Below are 22,953 nucleotides of genomic sequence, written 5' to 3' on the forward strand. Positions count from 1 at the left end.
CTGGTTTGCAAAATAGTTACATTAAAAAAAAAAAAAAAAAAAAAAAAAACAAGAAAAAAGCCAATATTTTCTAAAGTTAAAACTTCTATTCGCAATAGTTGAACCTGAGTGACAAATATGTGGGCGTTCAGTGTATTATTCCTCCCTTTTTTTGTGTATCTTTACGACTTTTTATAATGAAAAAATTTCAATCATCTTTATTTTCAAACATTACCTTACTAAGTGAAGAAATCATCCCTCTATATAAAGAAAATTATACAAGAAAATTTGTAAAGTAACTTTAAAATAAATTGATTTTAAAAACAAAAAAAGCTTAAACACATAACAAAGTTTGTATTTAATATATACAAAAGCTCAAGAATATGATCATAAACAGAGATAACCCTTTCTAGCTATAAGATCTCTCTGAGATAAACACTGATTTTAACATTCTTGGAAAGACAAGTTACTAGAAGTCACAGATTCTATGAAAACACCCAGTGACTATTCATAAGTAGGAAGATTAAAAAGCAAACCTCTATTCAGCAAGCATCACTGTTTATAAATTGCCTTAAAGTCCCCTAAAGATGAGTCATTTTCCACTGTTGACTGCTTTCAAAAATACTACTACTATAATTCTATTCAGATGGTTTCTAACTTAGTAAATCTAGTATTTCAAAAAGGTACCTATGTTTCTAATAAAACAAAAGAAAATCCAAAAAAACCTACAAATACTCAACATGTCAATCAAAAGAAGTTGTTTTGGTATATTAAGCAATCAGAAAGAAAATTAAGAAATCATTCTGAACAAGAACAAAAAAGAAAGCACAAGTTTGTTTTTAAGTTCTATACTATATTTGTACTATAATATTGGTTACTTGAAATATACAATGCAATTTCTCTAAAGAAACATTATTAAACTTTTTATTGATCAAAAGTTCTTAAACATAAATTGTAGCTACATCATTTAGTGGCTCAAAGAAATAGCAACCTAATTTATAGCTCAAGATACCCAGCAATATATCTCCCCAATCCTTAACAGAGATAATAGCTTCCCACATTATAGACCAACCTAGAGTGGGTACCCCAAAACTACAACATCAAAGATGGCAGTAAACACTGAAGTCCCATGGAAGAATGTCAAGGAAATGTCATCCTCAAAGTATGAGAAGAAAATTAATTTGTCTCCAACAACGACTCCCATATAGATTTTCTTTCTGCCCAAGCCCTCCTAGGAATTTAGGATTTTCCTGATGGCAAAAAAATAAAAAACCCTGAGGCTAAGCAGTGAAGCAACAGAGGGTTAAAAAATGAGATTGCTTCAAAGGATTTCTATAGCAGGAACTAGAAAAACTGGCAGTAAGAGGTCCCCAAATGGGATCTCCATGGAGTGTGATAACGAACAAAAGGCAGCAGGCAACTGCAGCTACAGAAGGGATATTCAGAACCAAAGGAAGGTCCAGGCTTAAGGGACAACAAATGGCCACTGTGGCAGTAGGGAACCTCACAGCTACCTCTGCAAAGCCATTCAATTTCTTGCCGTTAGAAACAAACATTCATTAATAATGGTCATTAACAATGTGGTAGATTTAAGTAGGAAGCTCTGAAATATATACAGTATGGCATTTATCTGTATAAAGCTTTTTTTTTTTTGAGACGGAGTTTCGCTCTTGTTGCCCAAGCTGGAGTGCAATGGCGTGATCTCGGCTCACTGCAACTTCCATCTCCCAGGTTCAAGTGATTCTCCCGCCTCAGCCTCCTGAATAGCTGGGATTACAGGCACAGACCACCAGGACCGGCTAATTTTTTGTATTTTTAGTAGAAACGGGATTTCACCATGTTAGCAGGTTGGTCTTGAACTCCTAACCTTAGGTGATCCCCCTGCCTCAGCCTCCCAAAGTGCTGGGATTACAGGCGTGAGCCACCGTGCCTGGCCTACCTGTATAAAGCTTTTAAAAGATTCCTCAGAGTCTGAACTTTAGTCCAACTCTTTGTTTCCCAACTGATATATCTGCCTCTATGCTCAAGCCAAACTCAATTCCCACATACCTTGTGCTCTCTTGGCCTCTAAACTTTTCTGCTCATGCTGTTAACTCTACCTAAAATGTCCAGTCTAAAATCCTCCCCATCCCCCAACCCTTTCCTCCACAAAGGAGTCCCTGATTCCCCACTTCCCATACTTCTCATACCCACTCCCATACCTCCCTTATGGTATGTAGGCCTGTACCATTTTCTACCTCATACCAGTATCTTGCTCCTCAAAAATACCATTAGGTCTTGAGTGCTTTGTCCATAACTGATTATACCCTTTTTATCTCCAGCCATGCCTGCTTCAGCACCCTGCACAGACTAGGCACTAAACAAATAAACCAAAAATTTTAAGAGCATAATTTTCCATTTATTTGGCAAAGGAAATCACTAGGCATATTAGGGTATGTACCTATACATGCATCTGTGTATGAATAGTGTGCATGTTTGTACAGAAGGAGAAAATGCCAATTTATGAACAAATGAAATTTTTGAACAATCTCTGAGAAGGATTGATAAACAGGTCTTGAAGAATATCTTTAACTCATGTAAAGTCTAGAAACAAAGCGTGTTAAAAGGGAAAAACTATTATTATGACAGGCTATATAAAAAGGGTGTTGGTTGGTCACATTTTAACGAAATTCTTCTTCCAGGCAGGTGGACAAATACAAACATCACAAATAACTGGAAGAGTCTGGCTGCCCAAGTGAAACAGCATTTCCCTCAGGAGGTTGCCAATTTGAAGATAACTAATGCAATGTGTATGAATATGCCAAATTATTATTCAGCACTCTATATATCTGGAAAACAATCTGAAAAATCTACCAGCATAAATCAGTGCTTTAAAATTACAATAGGCTATATCTTTCGAAGATGAAACATACATCCATGAATTCTGAAAAAGATGCAATTAAGATTTTACTAATGTAAATAGTTTTTACGAGGGGAAAAAACCAAAGTAGTAAAGTGGCAAATGTTAACCTCATTTTTCAAACAGAAAGCAAGGTTAGGTAGATTCTGGACACTACGCACCAATAATCTACCATCAATTCCCAATAAAACTCCACGCTAATAATTGAATAGGCAGTGAAAGCACTGAGAAAAGAAAGTGGTAATTATTCACGAGTTCTCTAAGAACACAGTATGCCATACTTTGTTTACTTTCTCTTTTTATAATATTACATTTGGAAAACGAGAAACAGTCTACCTGTAATTCAGCAGCACTTTGCAAAGTCTCTCATCAAAGAAATCAATATATAAAAATTTACAGAGAAATAGGCAGAAAGGTGAGGTTTATTCTGAGCTCTAGCATCCAGTAGCTATGTGAATAAAAAGCAAGTTACTTAACTTCCATGAACCTCTCAGTTCCCTTAACAGAGATAGCATCTATGCTATCTCCTTCCCAGAGTTAAGAATTAAAAGCATCAGGCCAAGCGCGGTGGCTCACACCTGGAATCTCAGCATTTTGGAAGGCCCAAGGCAGACTGATCCCTTGAGCCCAGGAGTTCGAGACCAGCCTGGGCAACATGGCAAAACCTCATCTTTACAAAAACCAGAAAAATTAGACAGGCATGGTGGTATGTGCCTATAGTTCCAGATACTCAGGAGGCTGAGCCCAGGGAGGTTGCGGCTGCAGTAAGCTGTGATGGGACCACTGCACTCCAACCTGGGCAACAGGGAGACCCTGTCTCCAAAAAAAGACAAAAAGGATTGAAAGTGCCAATATATTCACAGAAAATGTTCTTAAGTTTCCTTGGGCCTCACACCCCTTTGAGAATCCAATGAAAGTGATCTCTCCCTTGCCCACCCCCTGAAAATGCACATTCACACAAAATTAAGGTAGAATTTCAGAGGGCCTGAAGACCCCAGAAGCCAGAGCTCTTGGTTGAACTATGCATACCCAGAGCCTACCACAGTGCTGGAATGCAATAAGATACTCAAGAACTGCTGAATGAACTAGAGGAAAAGAAGAACTGGAAAAACTGATATATTCACAGTTAATTAAATAACTATATAAAAAGTATTGATTAAATGACCAACCTGACTAGCAGTATAAACACTGTAATTTTTTCTAAATGACAATTTCGCAACCTGCATCAAAAACTGCCTTAAATATGTTTATACACATTGATTCAGTAATTCTACTTCTAAGAATTCATCCTAATAACAGATTCAGAGATGTACTGAAATACTTACATGTAACAGCAGAGAAAGAAAACCAAAGAAGGATGGAAGGAAGGATCAAAATATCACACAACCAGAAAATGGGAGAAAAGGCTGGGCGCGGTGGCTCACACCTGTAATCCCAGCACTTTGGGAGGCTGAGGCAGGTGGATTACGAGGTCAGGAGATCCAGACTATCCTGGCCAACATGGTGAAACCTCCTCTCTATTAAAAACACAAAAATTAGCCAGGCATGGTGGCGCAAGCCTGTAATCCCAGCTACTCGGGAGGCTGAGGCAGGAGAATTCCTTGAACCAGGGAGTCAGAGATTGCAATGAGCCAAGATCGCACCACTGCACTACACTCCAGCCTTGTGACACAGCAAGACTCTCAAAAACAAAAGAAAGAAAGAAAGAAAATGGGTGGGAAAAAATCACAGTATCCAAGTTACACAACACTATGTAGCCATATTTTTTAAAAGAGTAATTAACAGGCCGGGCGCGGTGGCTCAAGCCTATAATCCCAGCACTTTGGGAGGCCGAGACGGGCGGATCACGAGGTCAGGAGATCGAGACCATCCTGGCGAACACGGTGAAACCCCGTCTCTACTAAAAAATACAAAAAAAAAACTAGCCGGGCGAGGTGGCGGGCGCCTGTAGTCCCAGCTACTCGGGAGGCTGAGCCAGGAGAACGGCGTGAACCCAGGAGGCGGAGCTTGCAGTGAGCTGAGATCCGGCCACTGCACTCCAGCCCAGGCGACAGAGCGAGACTCCGTCTCAAAAAAAAAAAAAAGAGTAATTAACAATATGGGGACAAGCTCATAAAATGTCAAGAGAACAAAAGCAAACAAAAACTATATATCACTTACTAAATGAATTAGAATGTGCTTAAAACAGTGTCTGGCACATAATAAGCACTATATAAGGATTTGTTAAATAAACTTTACAAAAATTATATATATAATGAACTCAACTTTCACATATTTAAAACAATGTGAATAAACAGAAACACAGGACTGACGAAAATACAACAAAATGTTAATGGTAATTATAGCCAGTTTATATTTTCCTGTAGTCACTAAATTGTGTATTTGAACTTGTATCACTGTCAAAATCAGAGAAATATATATGCATATACATTCCTTTAAAAAACAAAAAACAGAGATGCCCATATTTATCAAATCTGCAGGTTAGTACAAGGTATAAGAAACCAGTAATAAGAATTGACAAATTTCAGATTCAAATTATTTGGTCTGGCTAAAACACTTTGGTTGAAACCAACAGGACAAAACATTGCACCAAGTTCCCAGGCTTCCACTTACAAACAAGGCAGATTTAACCACAAGTATGTTTCTTCTCTCTCCTAAAACACATTAAAATGTCAGTGAAGGAATAAAAAGGATGTTAAGTCCACAAAGACGAAAAGAAGAGAAGACAGTGGGGGGGGGGAAAAACATAGATATATTTTAAAAATACATATATATAATGTGTATATATATACACACAAAATATATATACTTTTAAATATATATATATATATATATTTTTTTTTTTTGAGATGGAGTTTTGCTCTTGTCGCACAGGCTGGAGTGCAGTGGTACAATCTTGGCTCACTGCAACCTCTGCCTCCTGGATTCAAGCAATTCTCCTGCCTCAGCTTCCCGAGTAGCTGGGATTACTACAGGTGCCTGCCACCACCCTCGGCTAATTTTTGTATTTTTTTGGTAGAGACAGGGTTTCAGCACGTTGGCCAAGTTGGTCTCGAACTCCTGACCTCAAGTGATCCACCCGCCTTGGCCTCCCAAAGTGCTGGGATTACAGGCGTGAGCCACCGCACCTGGCCATGGGAAAAAGATTTTAACACATTTTTAGGAAATGGAAAACAGTTGTAAGATGACAAACTACTAATAAAGCAGGAGAAAACATAACAGGAGAGTGATGCTTGTAAGGGAGGGAACTGGTGTCACAGAACCCAAGAGACACTCAGGACTTGGAGGCACTACAGAAGCTAGGGGTACAGATGTAGGACTGAACACAAAGGGAATTGTATTAAAATATTAAATATGTACACAGACGGGTTGGATAGCTAAGTCCCCTCCTCTACCCTTCATACAGCTAGATACATACTGTACCCTCAATGTATCCCTGTAGTAGACCAGTGGCACCTTCCTCTAGAGAACTTAAACCAGAGGGGTTCCAGAATCAGGGACAGCAGGAACAGCAGAAGCCAGGGACTGAAAACAGCATGAGGGATTACCTAAAGTAAACATCTTCAGGCTGAATAAATAAACCTGCCATCCCCCCAATCCCTTTTTCTCAGCCCTTGGCAATCAGGCCTATATTCCCCAGGCAGGTATCTGGAGGGAAATACTGCATAGTGAAGATAAGAACAACCAAGATTGAGAATCACTGAACTAAAAATATATAAGGCTCTAAACAGCCCTTGGCATCTCTTCATATCTGCAGTATTCTCGACTTAGCAATTAACTCTAAAGAAAAAATACTTGTAAAATAATTTCAGCCCTTTGTTAAGTTGGGAAATTCAAGGAAGAAAAAAGTTCAACAGAAGATCAATAAAATAAACAGAAGGAAGGAGCCCTGTAGAAGTCACTGACTTTTCCACAATTAACACCCTTCATTATACTGCAGGAATTCTCAAATGGGGGAAGGGGCAGGACGGGTAGGTGGTGATCTCTTCTGGTTAAGAATTACTATTCCATTGTTCAGTTCCCACCTATGAGTGAGAACATGCGGTGTTTGGTTTTCTGTTCTTGTGATAGTTTGCTAAGAATGATGGTTTCCAGCTGCATCCATGTCCCTACAAAGGACACGAACTCATCCTTTTTTATGGCTGCATAGTATTCCATGGTGTATATGTGCCACATTTTCTTAATCCAGTCTGTCACTGATGGACATTTGGGTTGATTCCAAGTCTTTGCTATTGTGAATAGTGCTGCAATAAACATACGTGTGCATGTGTCTTTATAGCAGCATGATTTATAATCCTTTGGGTATATACCCAGTAATGGGATGGCTGGGTCATATGGTATATCTAGTTCTAGATCCCTGAGGAATCGCCATACTGTTTTCCATAATGGTTGAACTAGTTTACAATCCCACCAACAGTGTAAAAGTGTTCCTATTTCTCCACATCCTCTCCAGCACCTGTTGTTTCCTGACTTTTTAATGATCGCCATTCTAACTGGTGTGAGATGGTATCTCATTGTGGTTTTGATTTGCATTTCTCTGATGGCCAGTGATGATGAGCATTTTTTCATATGTCTGTTGGCTGTATGAATGTCTTCTTTTGAGAAATGTCTGCTCATATCCTTTGCCCACTTTTTGATGGGGTTGTTTTTTTCTTGTAAATTTGTTTGAGTTCTTTGTAGGTTCTGCATATTAGCCCTTTGTCAGATGAGTAGATTGCAAAAATTTTCTCCCATTCTGTAGGTTGCCTGTTCACTCTGATGGTAGTTTCTTTTGCTGTGCAGAAGCTCTTTAGTTTAATGAGATCCCATTTGTCAATTTTGGCTTTTGCTGCCGCTGCTTTTGGTGTTTTGGACATGAAGTCTTTGCCCATGCCTATGTCCTGAATGGTACTACACCGGGGCCTATCATGGGGAGGGGGGAGGGGGGAGGGATTGCATTGGGAGTTATACCTGATGTAAATGACGAGTTGATGGGTGCTGACGAGTTGATGGGTGCAGCACACCAACATGGCACAAGTATACATATGTAACAAACCTGCACGTTATGCACATGTACCCTAGAACTCAAAGTATAATAATAATAAATAATAATAATAATAATAATAATAATAATAAAGAATTACTATTCCAGATCATCTAATGTTCATAATGAACCAATTATCATAACAACAAGTAGGCACAATCCGTCTGGGTGCTAGACAATTTATTAAAAGCATACTATGTCTCAACAGCTAAGGGTGCAATGGTGAACAAGAGTGCTATTATAATAGGCTAGTGCAGCAGCTTGGGGATAAATCAAAGTCTATAATCAATAAACTAACATTTCATAATCACAAATACAAAATCAAGTTGGAGTTACAGACCCATACTATGTGCTATTAGTATTCCTAATTACCACTTTTTGAATATAAACTATATACCAGGAACTTTGATAAATGCTCTATATGCATTTAAACCTGACACTTCTATGAAACACATATTATTTCCCACACTTCACAGATAAGCAATATGAGACCAAAGAGGTTGAATAATTTGCCCATGACCACACAGGTAAGCAGAAGGCAGAGCTGGATGCATCAAGTCTCTCTGACCCTAAAGCACATCTTCCTTCCACACTATGATGGCAAGATTCCAAGAGGTACCCTCTAAAACTGGAGGGTACTGAATTCAACCCAGGTTCAAGGAGGCCTAACCTAAGTCAGCCCTTCTATATTAAATGCATTTTCTTAAAATGGTCTCAATTTAGCATTTTTGTCTAGTGCTAGAATATAAGATTTTTTTTTTTTTTTTTTGGAGACGAGTCTCGCTCTGTCGCCCAGGCTGGAGTGCAGTGGCCAGATCTCAGCTCACTGCAAGCTCCGCCTCCCGGGTTCACGCCATTCTCCTGCCTCAGCCTCCCAAGTAGCTGGGACTACAGATGCCCACCACCTCGCCCGGCTAGTTTTTTGTATTTTTTAGTGGAGACAGGGTTTCACTATGTTAGCCAGGATGGTCTCGATCTCCTGATCTCGTGATCCGCCCGTCTCGGCCTCCCAAAGTGCTGGGATTACAGGCTGGAGCCACTGCATGCGGCCAAGATTATTAGCAAGAAAAAGTTGTATATAAAATCTTAAGTGAGAGGCATCCTGTATTAGAGTTAGACTAACATTAGTTCCTTTAAATAGTCTCTTTAGTAATCTTCATTTTACAAAACGATACCAATCCATGGAGCCTGACACAATCCACTAGCTTAAAAAAAGATGTGTGTGTATGCATATTTAAACATGTATGTATGTATGTGTACATATAGTTTTCTCTGGTTTCACATTCCCAAAATTGTTTTATTTGAATATGCTTTCAGAAGAATCTTTAAAAGTCAAATATTTAAGAGATGAAAGATTAAGAATATATGGTAAATATTTCTATAGTTCACAAGAGGCATAATGTTCCAGTTTCTATTACTAGTATGCTACGATACACCATGGATAAATCATTTTTACCTCTGGGCTTCTGGGAGAGGGAATTGGATGACATAATCTCTAAGGTGCATCCTATTTTTTAAATGTGTGGCTATGTAACAACCTACAACACTTTTCAAAGCATGACTGACTTTATCTTTGAACACAGCAAGCAAAGAGCTACAATAGAAGGAGAAGATAAATCTAATTAGCATTTACTATTTCATCCGGGCACTTAATTTAACAGCTTCTTTAGCAGCATATCCAGGCTGGACGTGGAAACTTGGTAAGACCCCTAGGAATCACCAACTCTCAGGGAATAACACTTGGCTAGCTCTTCCTTTTTTAATCTAAAGGTGCTTAGCTTAGTCTGAAAAGAAAATAAATCCCACTTCTTTACCCAGAAAACAATCTTCTTCTATTTAAATAATCCCTCCATCTCAGCCTCTAGGAACTAATAAAAGGGGGTTTAAGATTGCCAAATAAGGTACTGGTACCAAAACAGATATATAGACCAATGGAAAAGAACAGAGGCCTCAGAAATAACACCACACATCTACAACCATCTGATCTTTGACAAACCTGACAAAAACAAGAAATGGGGAGAGGATTCCCTATTTAATAAATGGTGCTGGGAAAACTGGCTAGCCATGTGCAGAAAACTGAAACTGGACCCCTTCCTTATACCTTATGCAAAAATTAACTCAAGATGGATTAAAGACTTAAACGTAAGACCTAAAATCATAAAAATTCTAACAGACAACCTAGGCAATACCATTCAGGACATAGGCATGGGCAGACTTCATGTCTAAAACACCAAAAGCAATGGCAACAAAACCGAAAATAGACAAATAGGATCTACTTAAACTAAAGAGCTTCTGCACAGCAAAAGAAACTATCATCAAAGCGAACAGGCAACCTACAGAATGGGAGAAAATTTTTGCAATCTACCCATCTGACAAGGGCTAATATCCAGAATCTAAAAAGAACTTAAACAAATTTACAAGAAAAAAATCAACCCCATCAAAGAGTGGGCAAAGGATATGAACAGACGCTTCTCAAAAGAAGCCCATTTATGTGGCCAACGAACATACGAAAAAAAGCTCATCATCACTGGTCATTAGAGAAATGTGAATCCAAACCACAAGATGCCACCTCATACCAGTTAGAATGGCGATCATTAAAAAGTCAGGAACAACAGATACCGGAGAGCATGGGAGAAACAGGAACGCTTTTACACTACTGGTGGGAGTGTAAATTAGTTCAACCATTGTGGAAGACACTGTGGCAATTCCTCAAGGATACAGAACTAGAAATACCATTTGACCCAGCAATCCCATTACTGAGCATATACCCAAAAAATTATAAATCATTCTACAATAAAGACACATGCACACATGTTTACTGCAGCACTATTCACAATAGTAAAGACTTGGAACCAACCCAAATGTCCATCAATGATAGAACAGATAGAAAATGTGGCACATATACACCATGGAATACTATGCAGCCATAAAAAAAGATGAGTTCATATCCTTTGCAGGGACATGGATGAAGCTGGAAACCATCATTCTCAGCAAACTAACACAAGAACAGAAAACCAAACACCTCATGTTCTCACTCATAAATGGGAGCTGAACAATGAGAACACAGGGACACAGGGAGCGGAACATCACACACCAGGCCCTGTCAGGGGGTTGGGTAGGGGAGGGATAGCATTAGGAGAAATACCTAATGTAGGTGACGGGTTGATGGGTGCAGCAAACCACCATGGCACGTGTATACCTGTGTAACAAAACTACACATTCTGCACAAGTACCCCAGAACTTAAAGTATTTAAAAAAAAAAAAAAGTTGCTGAATAAGTACTCTTTAGTAAATATGGGTGAGGATCTCAAAAACTAATGAAATCTGTACACAGTAGCAAAGGAGGATTCAGGAGTTCTGCCTATTCTCTCTTGTTGGTTCCTCTTTAATAAACTAGAAATGTACACCAAATACAGAAAAAGAGCAGATGATTACATACAGACGAAATCTCAAAGATCACATTTTCTAGTTTAAGTTTTCTCGTTACTTGTGACTAAATACTTAAATTATCTAATTAAATTAAAACACAAGCCTCAAAGGTATGTTTACAGTGATTCATAAAATTACAGGCCATGCCACTGTGGTTTAAATTTACAACTTAATTTTATAATTAAGCCCCAAAGACTATAAAGAGAGAGATAGGGGAGGGGGGAGAATGTAAATATATACAGTATACCTATTTTCAACAATAACTGAACAATTTTAAAAACAAGAATAAAATTTAACAAATCGAAATTAAAGTAACGTTATCTTTAAAATCTCATTGTCATTCTTTTCCCCAAAGTACTAAAATAATAACATCTTTAGTACCAAAAATACCAGAAGTCAGTTACTATTCATCTTACACACGGAGACAATGAAGTCAAAACTGCAGTAAACAATTTTACTAAAATGAATACAGCACCAAAAAAAAAAAAGCGGGGGGGAGACTAAAATCCAAAGCTCCTGTTTACAGGATCCATGATGTATTCAAAAACCAAGACACCTAATCAAAGATCCTGCAAAAATTAAATTACTCAAGCTTCTGATCACCATTCTAAAAATGCCTCTGCAGGAAATACACTCTCTGACAAACTTCACAGAAAATGAAAAGTATAAACACACTCAAAGGACCTGACAAATGGATACCCGCATAACTAGATAAGGTGAAGTTTTTTCCCCAAATCTAACAAGTCTTTGACTTAAAATTTAAATATCCTATAGGTATTAACAGGATAAATTAATACAACGCTGATAAATAATACACGCTAAGCCTATGGTACAAGTTTGAATTTGAGACTTTACACAAGAATTTTAAGTATCCATGCATCCCATTAAAGCCTCAGATCTCCAGAAATTAGCTTGTTAAATACCTATGAAGGTCTTCCCAGGCCACATGTGTCTAATCAATAGGGGATTTACTAGAGAACACTTTTCAGAAGGAAATATGTTAAGGAAATACAATTTTATTAACAATTATCTATTTTATTATCTTATAAATATTCAAAGGAAATCTTTGTTAATTACTAATATACTTTCCTAAATGCAATACACTTCATTTACAGATTAAACCATACATTAGAGTCTAAAGTAGTGGTTCTCAACTGATGGCAACTAGTAATGTCTGGTGACGTTTTTGGTTTTCACAACTGGAAGGTGCTACTGGCATCTGAGGGGTAAGGCCAGGGACTCTGCTAAACTTCCTACAATGTACATAACAGCTCCATACAACAAAGAATTATCCAACCCCAGTATCAATAGTGCCAAAATTAAGAAACCCTTATACAGTCCAAATTGCATTGTAAGGACTATTAAGGTTTACTTACCTTTAAATTTAATATCCAGACCACTAAATTCCAATTCAACCCCTTGAAGTGCTTCTCCCAGAGTTTCATGGTAATGGCTGATACTTTTTTTTGACCCCACACAGAATGGAAGTGAAAAGTACTTATATGTTTCTTGACGATTATGGTATGGCCCAACAGTATTCATCCACAAGACAACTTCCTCTTTATCTTGATACTGAAACAAGAAAAGCAAACGAATTAAAAAAAAAAAAAAAAACTAATTCAAATTAAGGGAATATTTGTTATGAGTTCTAAACAAAAGTGCATCATCTCTGTTCAGGAAGCTATAAAATAAAATACTGGAAGCTTAATCTGATGATGAATGTCCACATCTTAAAAACGAAACTTTGTGAATTTTAAAATTATATCCTCTGATGGTAGTCTCGGGAAGATACATCTTTTCCAAACTTGTTTTATAGAAAAGAGTGTGTAAACTAAGTCCAATAGCTCATGAGAGTACGTCTATTATTACATTTATACTATCAAATAATGGCAAACCTGCAACCAGCATGATTCACCATGCTAACATGGACAAAGAAGGAGGAAACAAAATCAAAAGTTTATCCAGAACCTCATGTTAATCAATAAATTAAAAAACAAAAAAACAAAAACTAACATTGCCAGCAAGCATAAACAAAATTTCATTTCCTTGCGAGACTTTCACACAGCCACTGGTCAAAGTACTACAGAGAACAGAAATGACCAAACACAAGGAAGAAGACTACTACAGAACCTCCACAAGTCCATTCAAGCCAATATTCTATCTTGTTAGCAGCCTGAAAGACATGCACTATATGCATATTTCTTTGAATAAGTCATTATGGAACTACATATCAGTGAATACTATACATAGCTAAATCTGAAGTGTGGTCAGTAATGACTTTGGGTAGTTTCAAGGTACAAGTGGGAGGCCTGTCAAAGATTTCTAGGATCTCTACAAGTTTAAAGTTCCAATGATTCTATAGAAAGTGATTCCCATAGTAATTTTAAAACTAATAATTCTAAGTAGCAATATAAATTAAAGACAACACTGGATGCATTTAAATCAACTAACAGTGCAGACATTAATTTACTAAACAATTATTTACTAAGTGGTTAGCATGTGAAGCAACTGTGTTTATAACTGAGGATACAGCTTTGAACAAGATGTGTTCCCTGCCCTTCTGGGGGAAAGATGGGCATTAAACAATAAGGTAGGTTGCTATGGAGCATATAATAGAAGAAGCTATCCAACTGGCCTACTATGAAATTCTTATCTCCAGTCCTCCATCTAAAACTAGTTAACAAACATTTTCAATCAAAACCTAACATCTCCAAAACCAAACTCATCTACCCAAATCCACTTTCCTCAGCTTCATTTTTCTAATGGTACTACCATTCTCTCAGACATGGAGACTCAAACCCCAAATCTCTCTGCACTCCAGGGAACCCAAAAACATTTAACTTACATGTTCTTATCCAAAACATCTGCCTTTTTCTTTTGATTCACATGACTACCACCCTAAGACTTAGACCTAGTCATCTCATTTTCAAACATAAATGCCTCACTGTTCATATAAGACAACAGCCATATCATTAAGGAAATAACAAATGATCTCACCTTTTGAATACATATGTGACAGGTACCAAGCACAGCATTAGGTATTAAGAATATAAAAGTAAATAAAATACTGTCGCTTCCTTAAGAAGTTCATAATCCACAGTGGAATCAGACAAGTAAATGATTAACAAAGAAAAAGTAAGTATTATAATTAAGGTAATAAAGGGCAACAATAAAGGAATGATTAAATTCACTTTGGCAGAGAAGGTCAGGATGAATAACAATTTGGAAAATCATAAGCTGTTTCAAGGGAGTTCAGAAAAACTGTAATCTTCATGTAGGAAGTAATGAATCAAAGGTCTAAATGTTAACCTATCTGTATATCCGCATTCATTACTATTCTTTTTGTCTGGGGAGACTGACAAATTTATGTAAGCCCCTACTCTTCCATCCAATGCTCATGGCCACACAGCACTAATCAAAAAGTTAACTCCTTTCTGCTGAACATAGATACGGCCTCAGAGTTCTCAAAACAGTGCTCTAAACCAACCACTACCAACTAACAAAAGTTGATATTAGAATTAAAACTTGTTCATGGCCAGGTGTGGTGACTCACACCTGTAATCCCAGCACCTTGGGACACCGAGGCCGGCAGATCACTTAAGGTCAGGAGTTTGAGACCAGCCTGGCCAACATGGTAAAACCCCGTCTCTAATAAACACACAAATATCAGCAGGGTGTAGTGGCACATGCCTGTAATCCCAGCTACTTGGGAGGCTGAGGCAGGAGAATCACTTGAACCCAGGAGACGGAGGTTGCAGTGAGCTGAGCTTATGCCACTGCACTCCAGTCTGGGTGACAGAGTGAGACTCTGTCTCACAAAAAGAATCTATCCACCAAGGCAAATAGATATTTAATAAATATGACGGGAAAACACTGAAGAAATACTGAAATGTAAAGTTCATTGGCAACTTGGTAAAAGAAGTTTGAAGGATGTGAAATGATATGTACGCTGACTGTAAGAGTTACCTTTCCAGAAAAATAAGGGGAGGTAACATAATTCATCTATTTAAGAGCAGAATGCTGAATGAGACGACCTATTAAAGAGCACCTTGCCATTAATCCTGCTGAGTCTGCAGGAATGTTATAAATGTAACTTGTGAAAATAAGCACAAAAATACTTTTCCTATAAATTCCAAAACTTTTCCTTTAAAAATAGACAAAATCTTTGAAAATAAATACCTTTAAAAATAGGGCATCCATTTATTTTATACAAATTAAAACATAAGGACTAAAATAATTTAAGGGTCCCAGTCAAAGTTAAGCCAAATATTCCGAAGTCACTCATTTTAAACATTTAGGAACCCTCAACAGAATGGCAGAGTTACGATGTGATGCCAGCACTGTAACAAAACTTACACCATTCTCCAGTAAAAGATTCTTTCTGGGAAGAGGACTGAAATAGTAATTAGAAATACACATATTGAGAGCTCAGGGTGAATAGCAAGGCAAAAATAATGCTTTTTTTCTTATATTTTGCTCCTTATTATGCAGACTGTGGTTTAATACAATGAACTTAAAATGTTTACTTTTCATCGCAGCCCTTGATTGTCCCTGAGAATAAGTGCTTCCAAGACAAGATCAAGAGTTCTTTCTCAAAAGAAAATGTTTTAAAATATTTTGAAATTAAAAAATACCAAAAGACTTCACACAACATTTGAAGGAGAAAACAAAACAAGTAAAAACCTTTCCTTTCCCTAAAGCTCTGACGAAGCCCCTGAGTCTGTGGCAAGGGAGTGCCAGGCCCAGAAGAAGGTTGGGGGTGGAGTCACAGAAGCACAGCAGTGAATCAGGGAATCCCTAAGCTGGATAATAATCCCTTCCATCTGAGGCCTCCCTGGGAAATGGCCAAGTGAGAAAAGGCCAATTCAGGCTACCGGCATTCTTCACCTACTTACTTTCCAGCTCTCAGAAGAATCTCACTGCTACACTTAAGTCGTCCGCGCTGGCCAAAATGGTTTATGATATTGCCTTCCTCCCCTTTTCTGCTTCATCTTCTTTCGTCATTCCCCCAAATTTAGAATGCCCTCCTTTTCTCCACTTAGCCAAATTCTACTAACCCTTCCGAACTGCTCAAATCCTCCTTTTTCAAATCCTCAGGTAAAGCCTTAATTCACCAAACCCTAACATGACATGATTTTACCATTTTTGTAATAATAACATCACTAGCTAACAATAAATACATACTATGAGCTAGGTATAGTTCTAAGGTCTTTACATGAACATTTAAATAATCGTCTCAACATTCTATAAAATAGGTCCTATTATTTCCCCATTTTACAGACTAAAAACAAAAACAAAACTAAAGAACAGAGATGTTAAATAATTTGTCCAAATTAATCAGCATCAAGTTTAAAAGGTCAGTATTTTTGCTAATCCCTAGTCAGCTTCACTCATTAAAGAGCAAAAAACTAAATCAAGGAAATATGAAAGCAGTGTAGGTGTACAAAGCAACTAAAGGCAATCCTGAATACCGAGTAACTTTTCCACATGAGCCTTTAATCTGCCTCGGTAAAAAAAAAAACCTTCTAAGAAATTATTTGCACTCTAATCTCAAAAGGAATGACCTTTATTCTCAAGAAGTCACCAATGTTGGGCCCCTCTTATTTAAATACTGTTTATGTGTTGGGGGTTACCAAAGTTTTCCTCCTTGACAGAGGTCACGAATTAATTATTCTCAGGAGAAACGCTTTAGAAGATAATATTGCTGATGTAGTCATGTGAAATCTGAATAAGAAATCACAATTTATATAGATGGGCAAAGGATTGAGGGTTCAGAACAAGCACCAAAATGCTATCCTTCCTTTTCATACAAAGGAGAAAAATATGTGTGCTTACTTCAAAATAAATGTTCCAGAAATCATAATTTCAAAGCCTTTTAATTATTAAAACACACATCGGAATTCTAATACAAATAAATCAGAAATGTATTTTTTTGTATAGCCTCTTGAGATAACTACTCTCTCTCAAAAATAGCTTTGTACCTAAATAAACTTTCAGTCTATCATTAAGTAGAGCTGAAAATAGGACAATGAACTTTGGTATTTAACAATCTACATTAGATAACTCACAAATGCACTTACAGTAAACAGCTTATACTCTTTACAAATTTTCAGTAAGTTTCAAGAGTTCATATACTCCCAACAGAGACAAAGACAAAAGGTTGCCATTTGCCAAAGTAAATCAAACAAAACATTTCTGAAATCACTTAGTGATATAATACAATGTATTTATGAGGCAGAGGCTGAGTAAACGATTCTGGCAGGCATTCAGTCTGTCCAACATTAGAAGTCTCAAGATTACCAGTATACTGGGCCACAGAGAAATAGGGAATTTTAGCCTAGGCAGGACCCCCAAATCGAAACAGGAGACAATGCATCTTAAATGAATAATGGCCTGAGTTTGTACATTGTGCTTCCACATTGCACATCCTTGTCACTAGTAGCTCCCTAATTACTCAAGTCATTCAACAAGCACTGATCAAATACCACTTGTGCCAAGCACAGTGCTTGTGTATGTAACAGACCAAAAACAAAAACAAAAAAATCTGATTTTGTGATCTTGTTAAGGAAACAGAACCCACAAAAATTCAAGGCTACAGTGCAAACCATAAAATGCTCTAAGATTCCTGCGCCCCTAAGTACTGGGTTTTTGGTGCTAACATCTTTACATATTAAAACTATGGAATTATACATACAAGACAGGTAGAAAAGGCAAGACTAGCGATCAGGAAGCTCTGATTCTTTCTGTGGCCTTGAGCAAGTCTCTGAACCTGTACAGGCCATTAGGAAAATGAGGAGTTTTGGATTAAATTATCGAGTCTTTTTAGTTCTAAAATTCTATGATTCTCAATCTGAAATCGTTTTTAATGCAGCCCTTTGGAATCTTAGGAGACATAGTAATCTAACTCTAGATGCTTCCAAGTGCTTTTAGTTTCAGAAAACCAAATAAGCATAAACACACCTTTCACTGACTCTATAAAGAAGCCTATATCCCCTTCAATCACTTATTAAAAGCCTGTCTTCCACAAAAGTGTTAATTTTCATTTCAAAAAACATGTCTGTAATGCATATATAATTCAACTTTTAAAAATTAAAAGGAACACATTCTTACATATTCTAGATATGTACATACAGCCTCTATTAAATCAATAGCACATTTCCTTTTCAACACTCTTCAGAGACTATTAAAAGAACGTTGGATAAATAAGCACATAAAAAATATGTATATATATACCATAGGGCCAGGCACAGTGGCTCAAGCCTGTAATTCCAACACTTTGGGAGGCCAAGGAGGGCGGATCACCTGAGGTCAGGAGTTCGAGACCAGCCTGACCAAGATGGGGAACTTCTGTCTCTACCAAAAAAATACAAAATTAGCTGGACACGGTGGCACATGCCTGTAATCCCAGCTACCCAGGAGGCTGAGACAGGAGAACTGCTTGAACCCAGGAGGCAGAGGTTGCAGTGAGCCAAGATCACGCCATTGCACTCCAGCCTGAGCAACAAGAGTGAAACACCGTTTCAAAAAAAAAAAAAAAAAAGAAAAAAGAAAAGAAAAAAATAGCATATGGGTCAGATGGCCACCTGAATCCTAATTCAGTAGGTACAGTAAGAGATATCAGGGGCTTTGGGGAACGGACATAAGGTACTGCCTCCTCTTAGGACAAGCGATATAATTTGTGGGACCCAATACAAAATAAAAATACAGAGCCCCTTGTTCAAAAATTTAAAACTTTGAGATGTTACAGGACAGCATGAAAACAAGCTCTCCCACAGTCTTGTGTGACTATTCAGGGCACGTGCCCATGAAGTCAACCCTATTGCTCCTTAATGCTAACCCAAACAGCTCAGAAACAACTCATTATGGAGCCATACTTATCCCAGCATTTAAGAACTTAAAAATCAATACAGAGAACCGTTCAATACCTAATTGAGCTTTACTGTCTTATTTTTAGGATAAAGGGGAGTAGAGCATATGGCGGCTCACAGTGTAGAAGACTATCAGCTCCGAATGCGTAAGTTCAAATCCCACCTCTACCCCTACCAGATGTATGTTATCTGCAGGTGACCTCACCTCTCTAGATTCACTTTCCTCATCTATAAAATGGGCATATTCCTCACCTCATAGGTTATTAATAGATGACTTCTCACGCTCATGCCTGTAATCCCAGCACTTTGGGAGGCTGAGGCAGGCGGATCACCTGAGGTCAGGAGTTCAAGACCAGCCTGGCCAACGTGGTGAAACCTCGTCTCTACTAAAAATACAAAAATTAGCCAGGCATGGTGGTGTGCACCTGTAATACCAGCTACTAGGGAGGCTGAGGTAGGAGAACTGCTTGAACCCAGGGGGCAGAGATAGCAGTGAGCGGACATTGTGCCACTGCACTCCAGCCTGGATGACAAGAGCAAAACTATGCCTCTTAAAAAAAATAAAAATAAAAATAACAGTGTATAGCCCATTTTGCTACAAAAGACATCCTAGCTATTATCTTTATCTGGAAACAATCTTTACAGGCAATTAATTTAAAGGCCAGCTTTAGTTTCTAAAAGTTAGTCTTTGATAATTCAATTATACATGTATTTACTAAACACCTACTCAGCAACCTGCCCACACCAATGTCTCCTCTTCCTTTAGTATTATTCTCTCTTTACTAGCTACTTCTGCTTCTTTGATAGAAAAAATAAAAATAAAAAACTAAAACTTACTTGACCATATAGCTTTTTCAGTACTGTTATCTGACTAAGATGAATGCCTAGTTTTTGAGAAATATTTTCAAGAAACTTAGAAAAAGCAAAAGATTTTGGCTAATAATGACAAATAATATAAATGACACATTTGAATTTTATGCTTATTTTTAAATGCTATTCTTCCTATAACTTTTTTTTTTTGCTTTTTAAAATACGTATTTAGCCAGGCGCAGTGGCTCACGCCTGTAATCCCAGCACTTTGGGGGGCCAAGGCAGGCAGATCATTTGAGGCCAGTCGTTTGAGTTCAAGACCAGCTGGGTCAACATGGCGAAACCCCCTTTCTACTAAAAATAAAAAAATTAGCCAGGTGTGGTGGCGCATGCCTGTAATCCCAGCTACTTGGATGAGGCACAAGAATCGCTTGAGCCCGTGAGGCTGAGGTTGCAGTGAGGTGAGATAGCGCCACCACACTCCAGCCTGGGCAACAAAGTGGGACTCTGTCTCAAAAATAAATAAATAACAGGTATTTAATAACGGGTAACCAAGTAAGAGCAGTTCAATGCAGACGTGAATATGGATTCTAAATTTTTTGTCTAGCAACCGTCTCATATATGCCATATTCTCTTTTGTGGCAGTCAACAAAAACCTTTCATCAAATATCTTATATTCAATTACTAGAATAAAAAACTGAAATAGTCCTAGCAATAAAACTTCATTGAAATTAAACTTTTAATTTGTAAATTATTCTAAAGCCTTTATATACATCCAATTTTTAAAATTTTATTTGTGTTTCCCTATTTATAGCAGTATAAGTCACAAGATAATTACAAAATTAAAAAGTAGAATACAGTACACTTTCGAGCCTATATGCCTGTATCATGGAACTACGCACTGAGATTCTGAGTATCATATGGTAACTTTTCATAAGTGTTTTTTTAATTGGAAATATATTAGTAACAATATCATTAAACAAAAGGATGGATGCCCACTGAAAATTTAAAAATAATCAAAGACCCAAATCTATACATGGTCCCTGTATACTACGTGAAACAATAGCAGTTCTTAAACTTTGAGACAGCTTATCTGATAGAAGAAAACAAAAGGAAATCGTCTTAAGCTGTTTAACCTCCCAACAAAATTATCTTAGGTGAAACACCACAAGTACAGCACAAAAACATGTCACCAATTCAAGATTTGTGTCCCTGAAGAAATATATACCTACACAGGTAAGAAGTTTCTGGCTGTGACCAAAGGTAGAACAGCCAAAAGTTTAGAGCTTTTATTAGCTAAAATAAGAGACCAGGTAGCCAAGGGTCCAGCGAAAAGTTTTGTTGATTACAAATAAAATCGGGTCCATTAAATATGTAAGGACGACTGCTTCATTTCCTCACTTTCCAGAAATGACGTAAGACTCCCTCAGATCTTTCTTACTTAGTCAAACACAATCTCTCATGGAAACTCCTATCATTAATGGTAAAGGTATAAAAAACAATTACTCGTCAAGCAAACTCTCAATTTACCTGACCTTCCTGCCTTACTCAAGTCTACCATTCTGAAAACCAGAGTTACAGCCCTAAGTGAAAGCCACTTGAAGAGTCGTTCACATGCACGCTTTGATGTGAGAATGCCAATTAAATAAACTGCCAATCAACTTTAGGCCAAATGCAAAAGGGACTGTTCCTGGCCCTGACCTTAAGACTGGGAAACATTAAGACCCTTTACTGTCAGAAGCTGCCTTAGTTAGGCACCATCCGGATGGGGGCCTCATTTGGGGGCTGGAAGGTGAGGAGAAAGTTACAAGAAAGGCCTAGGAATTGAATGTGTGTGGGTTAGGTACACTTATAAGTACGTGTAAACCGCTCTTCAATTCAAGTTTATTAACGAGGCCCCACCCCAGGGTTTTAATCCGGTCTGAGAAGAAGCGGGCGAAAAAAGCCAAAGAGGACCATGAAGTGTAGGATATTTCCTGGTTAGTGGCTGCTGGGTAATCGCGATGCATCCATCTTCCTCCGCGTCGCAGCCCTCAGTAGCCAGAAGGCAGTCTCCTTCCCTGGGGGGCAAAAGCCCCGAGCCCAGCCTGCCCGTTGCCCCGCTCCCGCGGCGGCTGAACTCCAACCCTTCCCAGGCTCCTTCCCGGCCCCAGGACCCCCGAGACGCTGGGGTGCGGCGCCACTGAGGCGCAGGCCGGGTGAAGGAAGCCCTGGCACTCGGGAACGGAGCCCTGTCCCAGGAGCGCACGGAAATGCCTGCTCCACGCTCCCAAGGTTCCTGCTCCGCCAGGCCCAACCGGAAGGAGTCCCCGGGACGCTGCGGGGATTCACCGGACCGCCGGGCCTTCCAGGCTGCGTGGGGCCTGCCTCGGTGGGCAACTGGGGAGCTAGCCCGGGGCGGCCTCACTGGCCGGGGCACCTCACCGTGTGTTCGTGCTCGTCCGCCCGGGCCCGTGGCAGCAACAGCAGCAACAGCGCGGCGGCCGCCGCCACGCCTGGAGCGCCAGGCAGCGGCCTCATCCTCCGCGCCCCACCGGCCCGGAGCCGGCCCACCGACTCCTCCTCCGCCGCCGCCGCCTCCGCTGCGGCCGATTCGCATCCACGGGGCGCAAACAGACGCACGGGGCCCGGGCCCAGCCGCTGCCTCCTCTGCCGCCGCCGTCGCCGTCACCGTCACCGCCCGCTCCTGAGCCTCCCCCCGCCCCGCGCGCCTCCTCAGCCTCTTCCTCTGACTCAGCCACGTCATCCGGCCACCCCGGCACGCGCCGGAAGTGCCTTGCGACGCGGGGCCGCCACCGCCGTCGGGCCGAGTGAGGGCCCTGCAACCGCCGCCTGCGCGCCAGCTCCTCGCCGGCTCCTGGGAGCCGCAGAGCGACCGGCCTGGCGAGCACTCGGGCAGGCGCCGAGCAGCCTGGGCCCCGGCGCAGTGGCCTGGCCTGGACCGC

At 39.3% G+C, this 22,953-nt stretch overlaps 1 protein-coding gene across 1 annotated transcript in view; it reads right to left on the bottom strand.

Moving 5' to 3' along the window:
• The window catches only part of TM9SF3 (transmembrane 9 superfamily member 3), a 71,833-nt gene extending 49,091 nt beyond the window's left edge, over window positions 1-22,742 (bottom strand). The window contains exons 1-2 of the mRNA XM_007963695.3: window positions 22,433-22,742; window positions 12,707-12,902 (exon numbers count right to left, since the gene is read on the bottom strand). Coding sequence (XP_007961886.1) covers window positions 12,707-12,902; window positions 22,433-22,528 — 292 coding nt within the window. The 5' untranslated portion in view covers window positions 22,529-22,742. The remainder of the gene's footprint in view (window positions 1-12,706; window positions 12,903-22,432) is intronic.
• Window positions 22,743-22,953: the final 211 nt, after the last annotated feature.

Source organism: Chlorocebus sabaeus, chromosome 9, assembly GCF_047675955.1.
Source record: "Chlorocebus sabaeus isolate Y175 chromosome 9, mChlSab1.0.hap1, whole genome shotgun sequence".
Classification (NCBI taxonomy): Eukaryota; Metazoa; Chordata; class Mammalia; order Primates; family Cercopithecidae; genus Chlorocebus; species Chlorocebus sabaeus.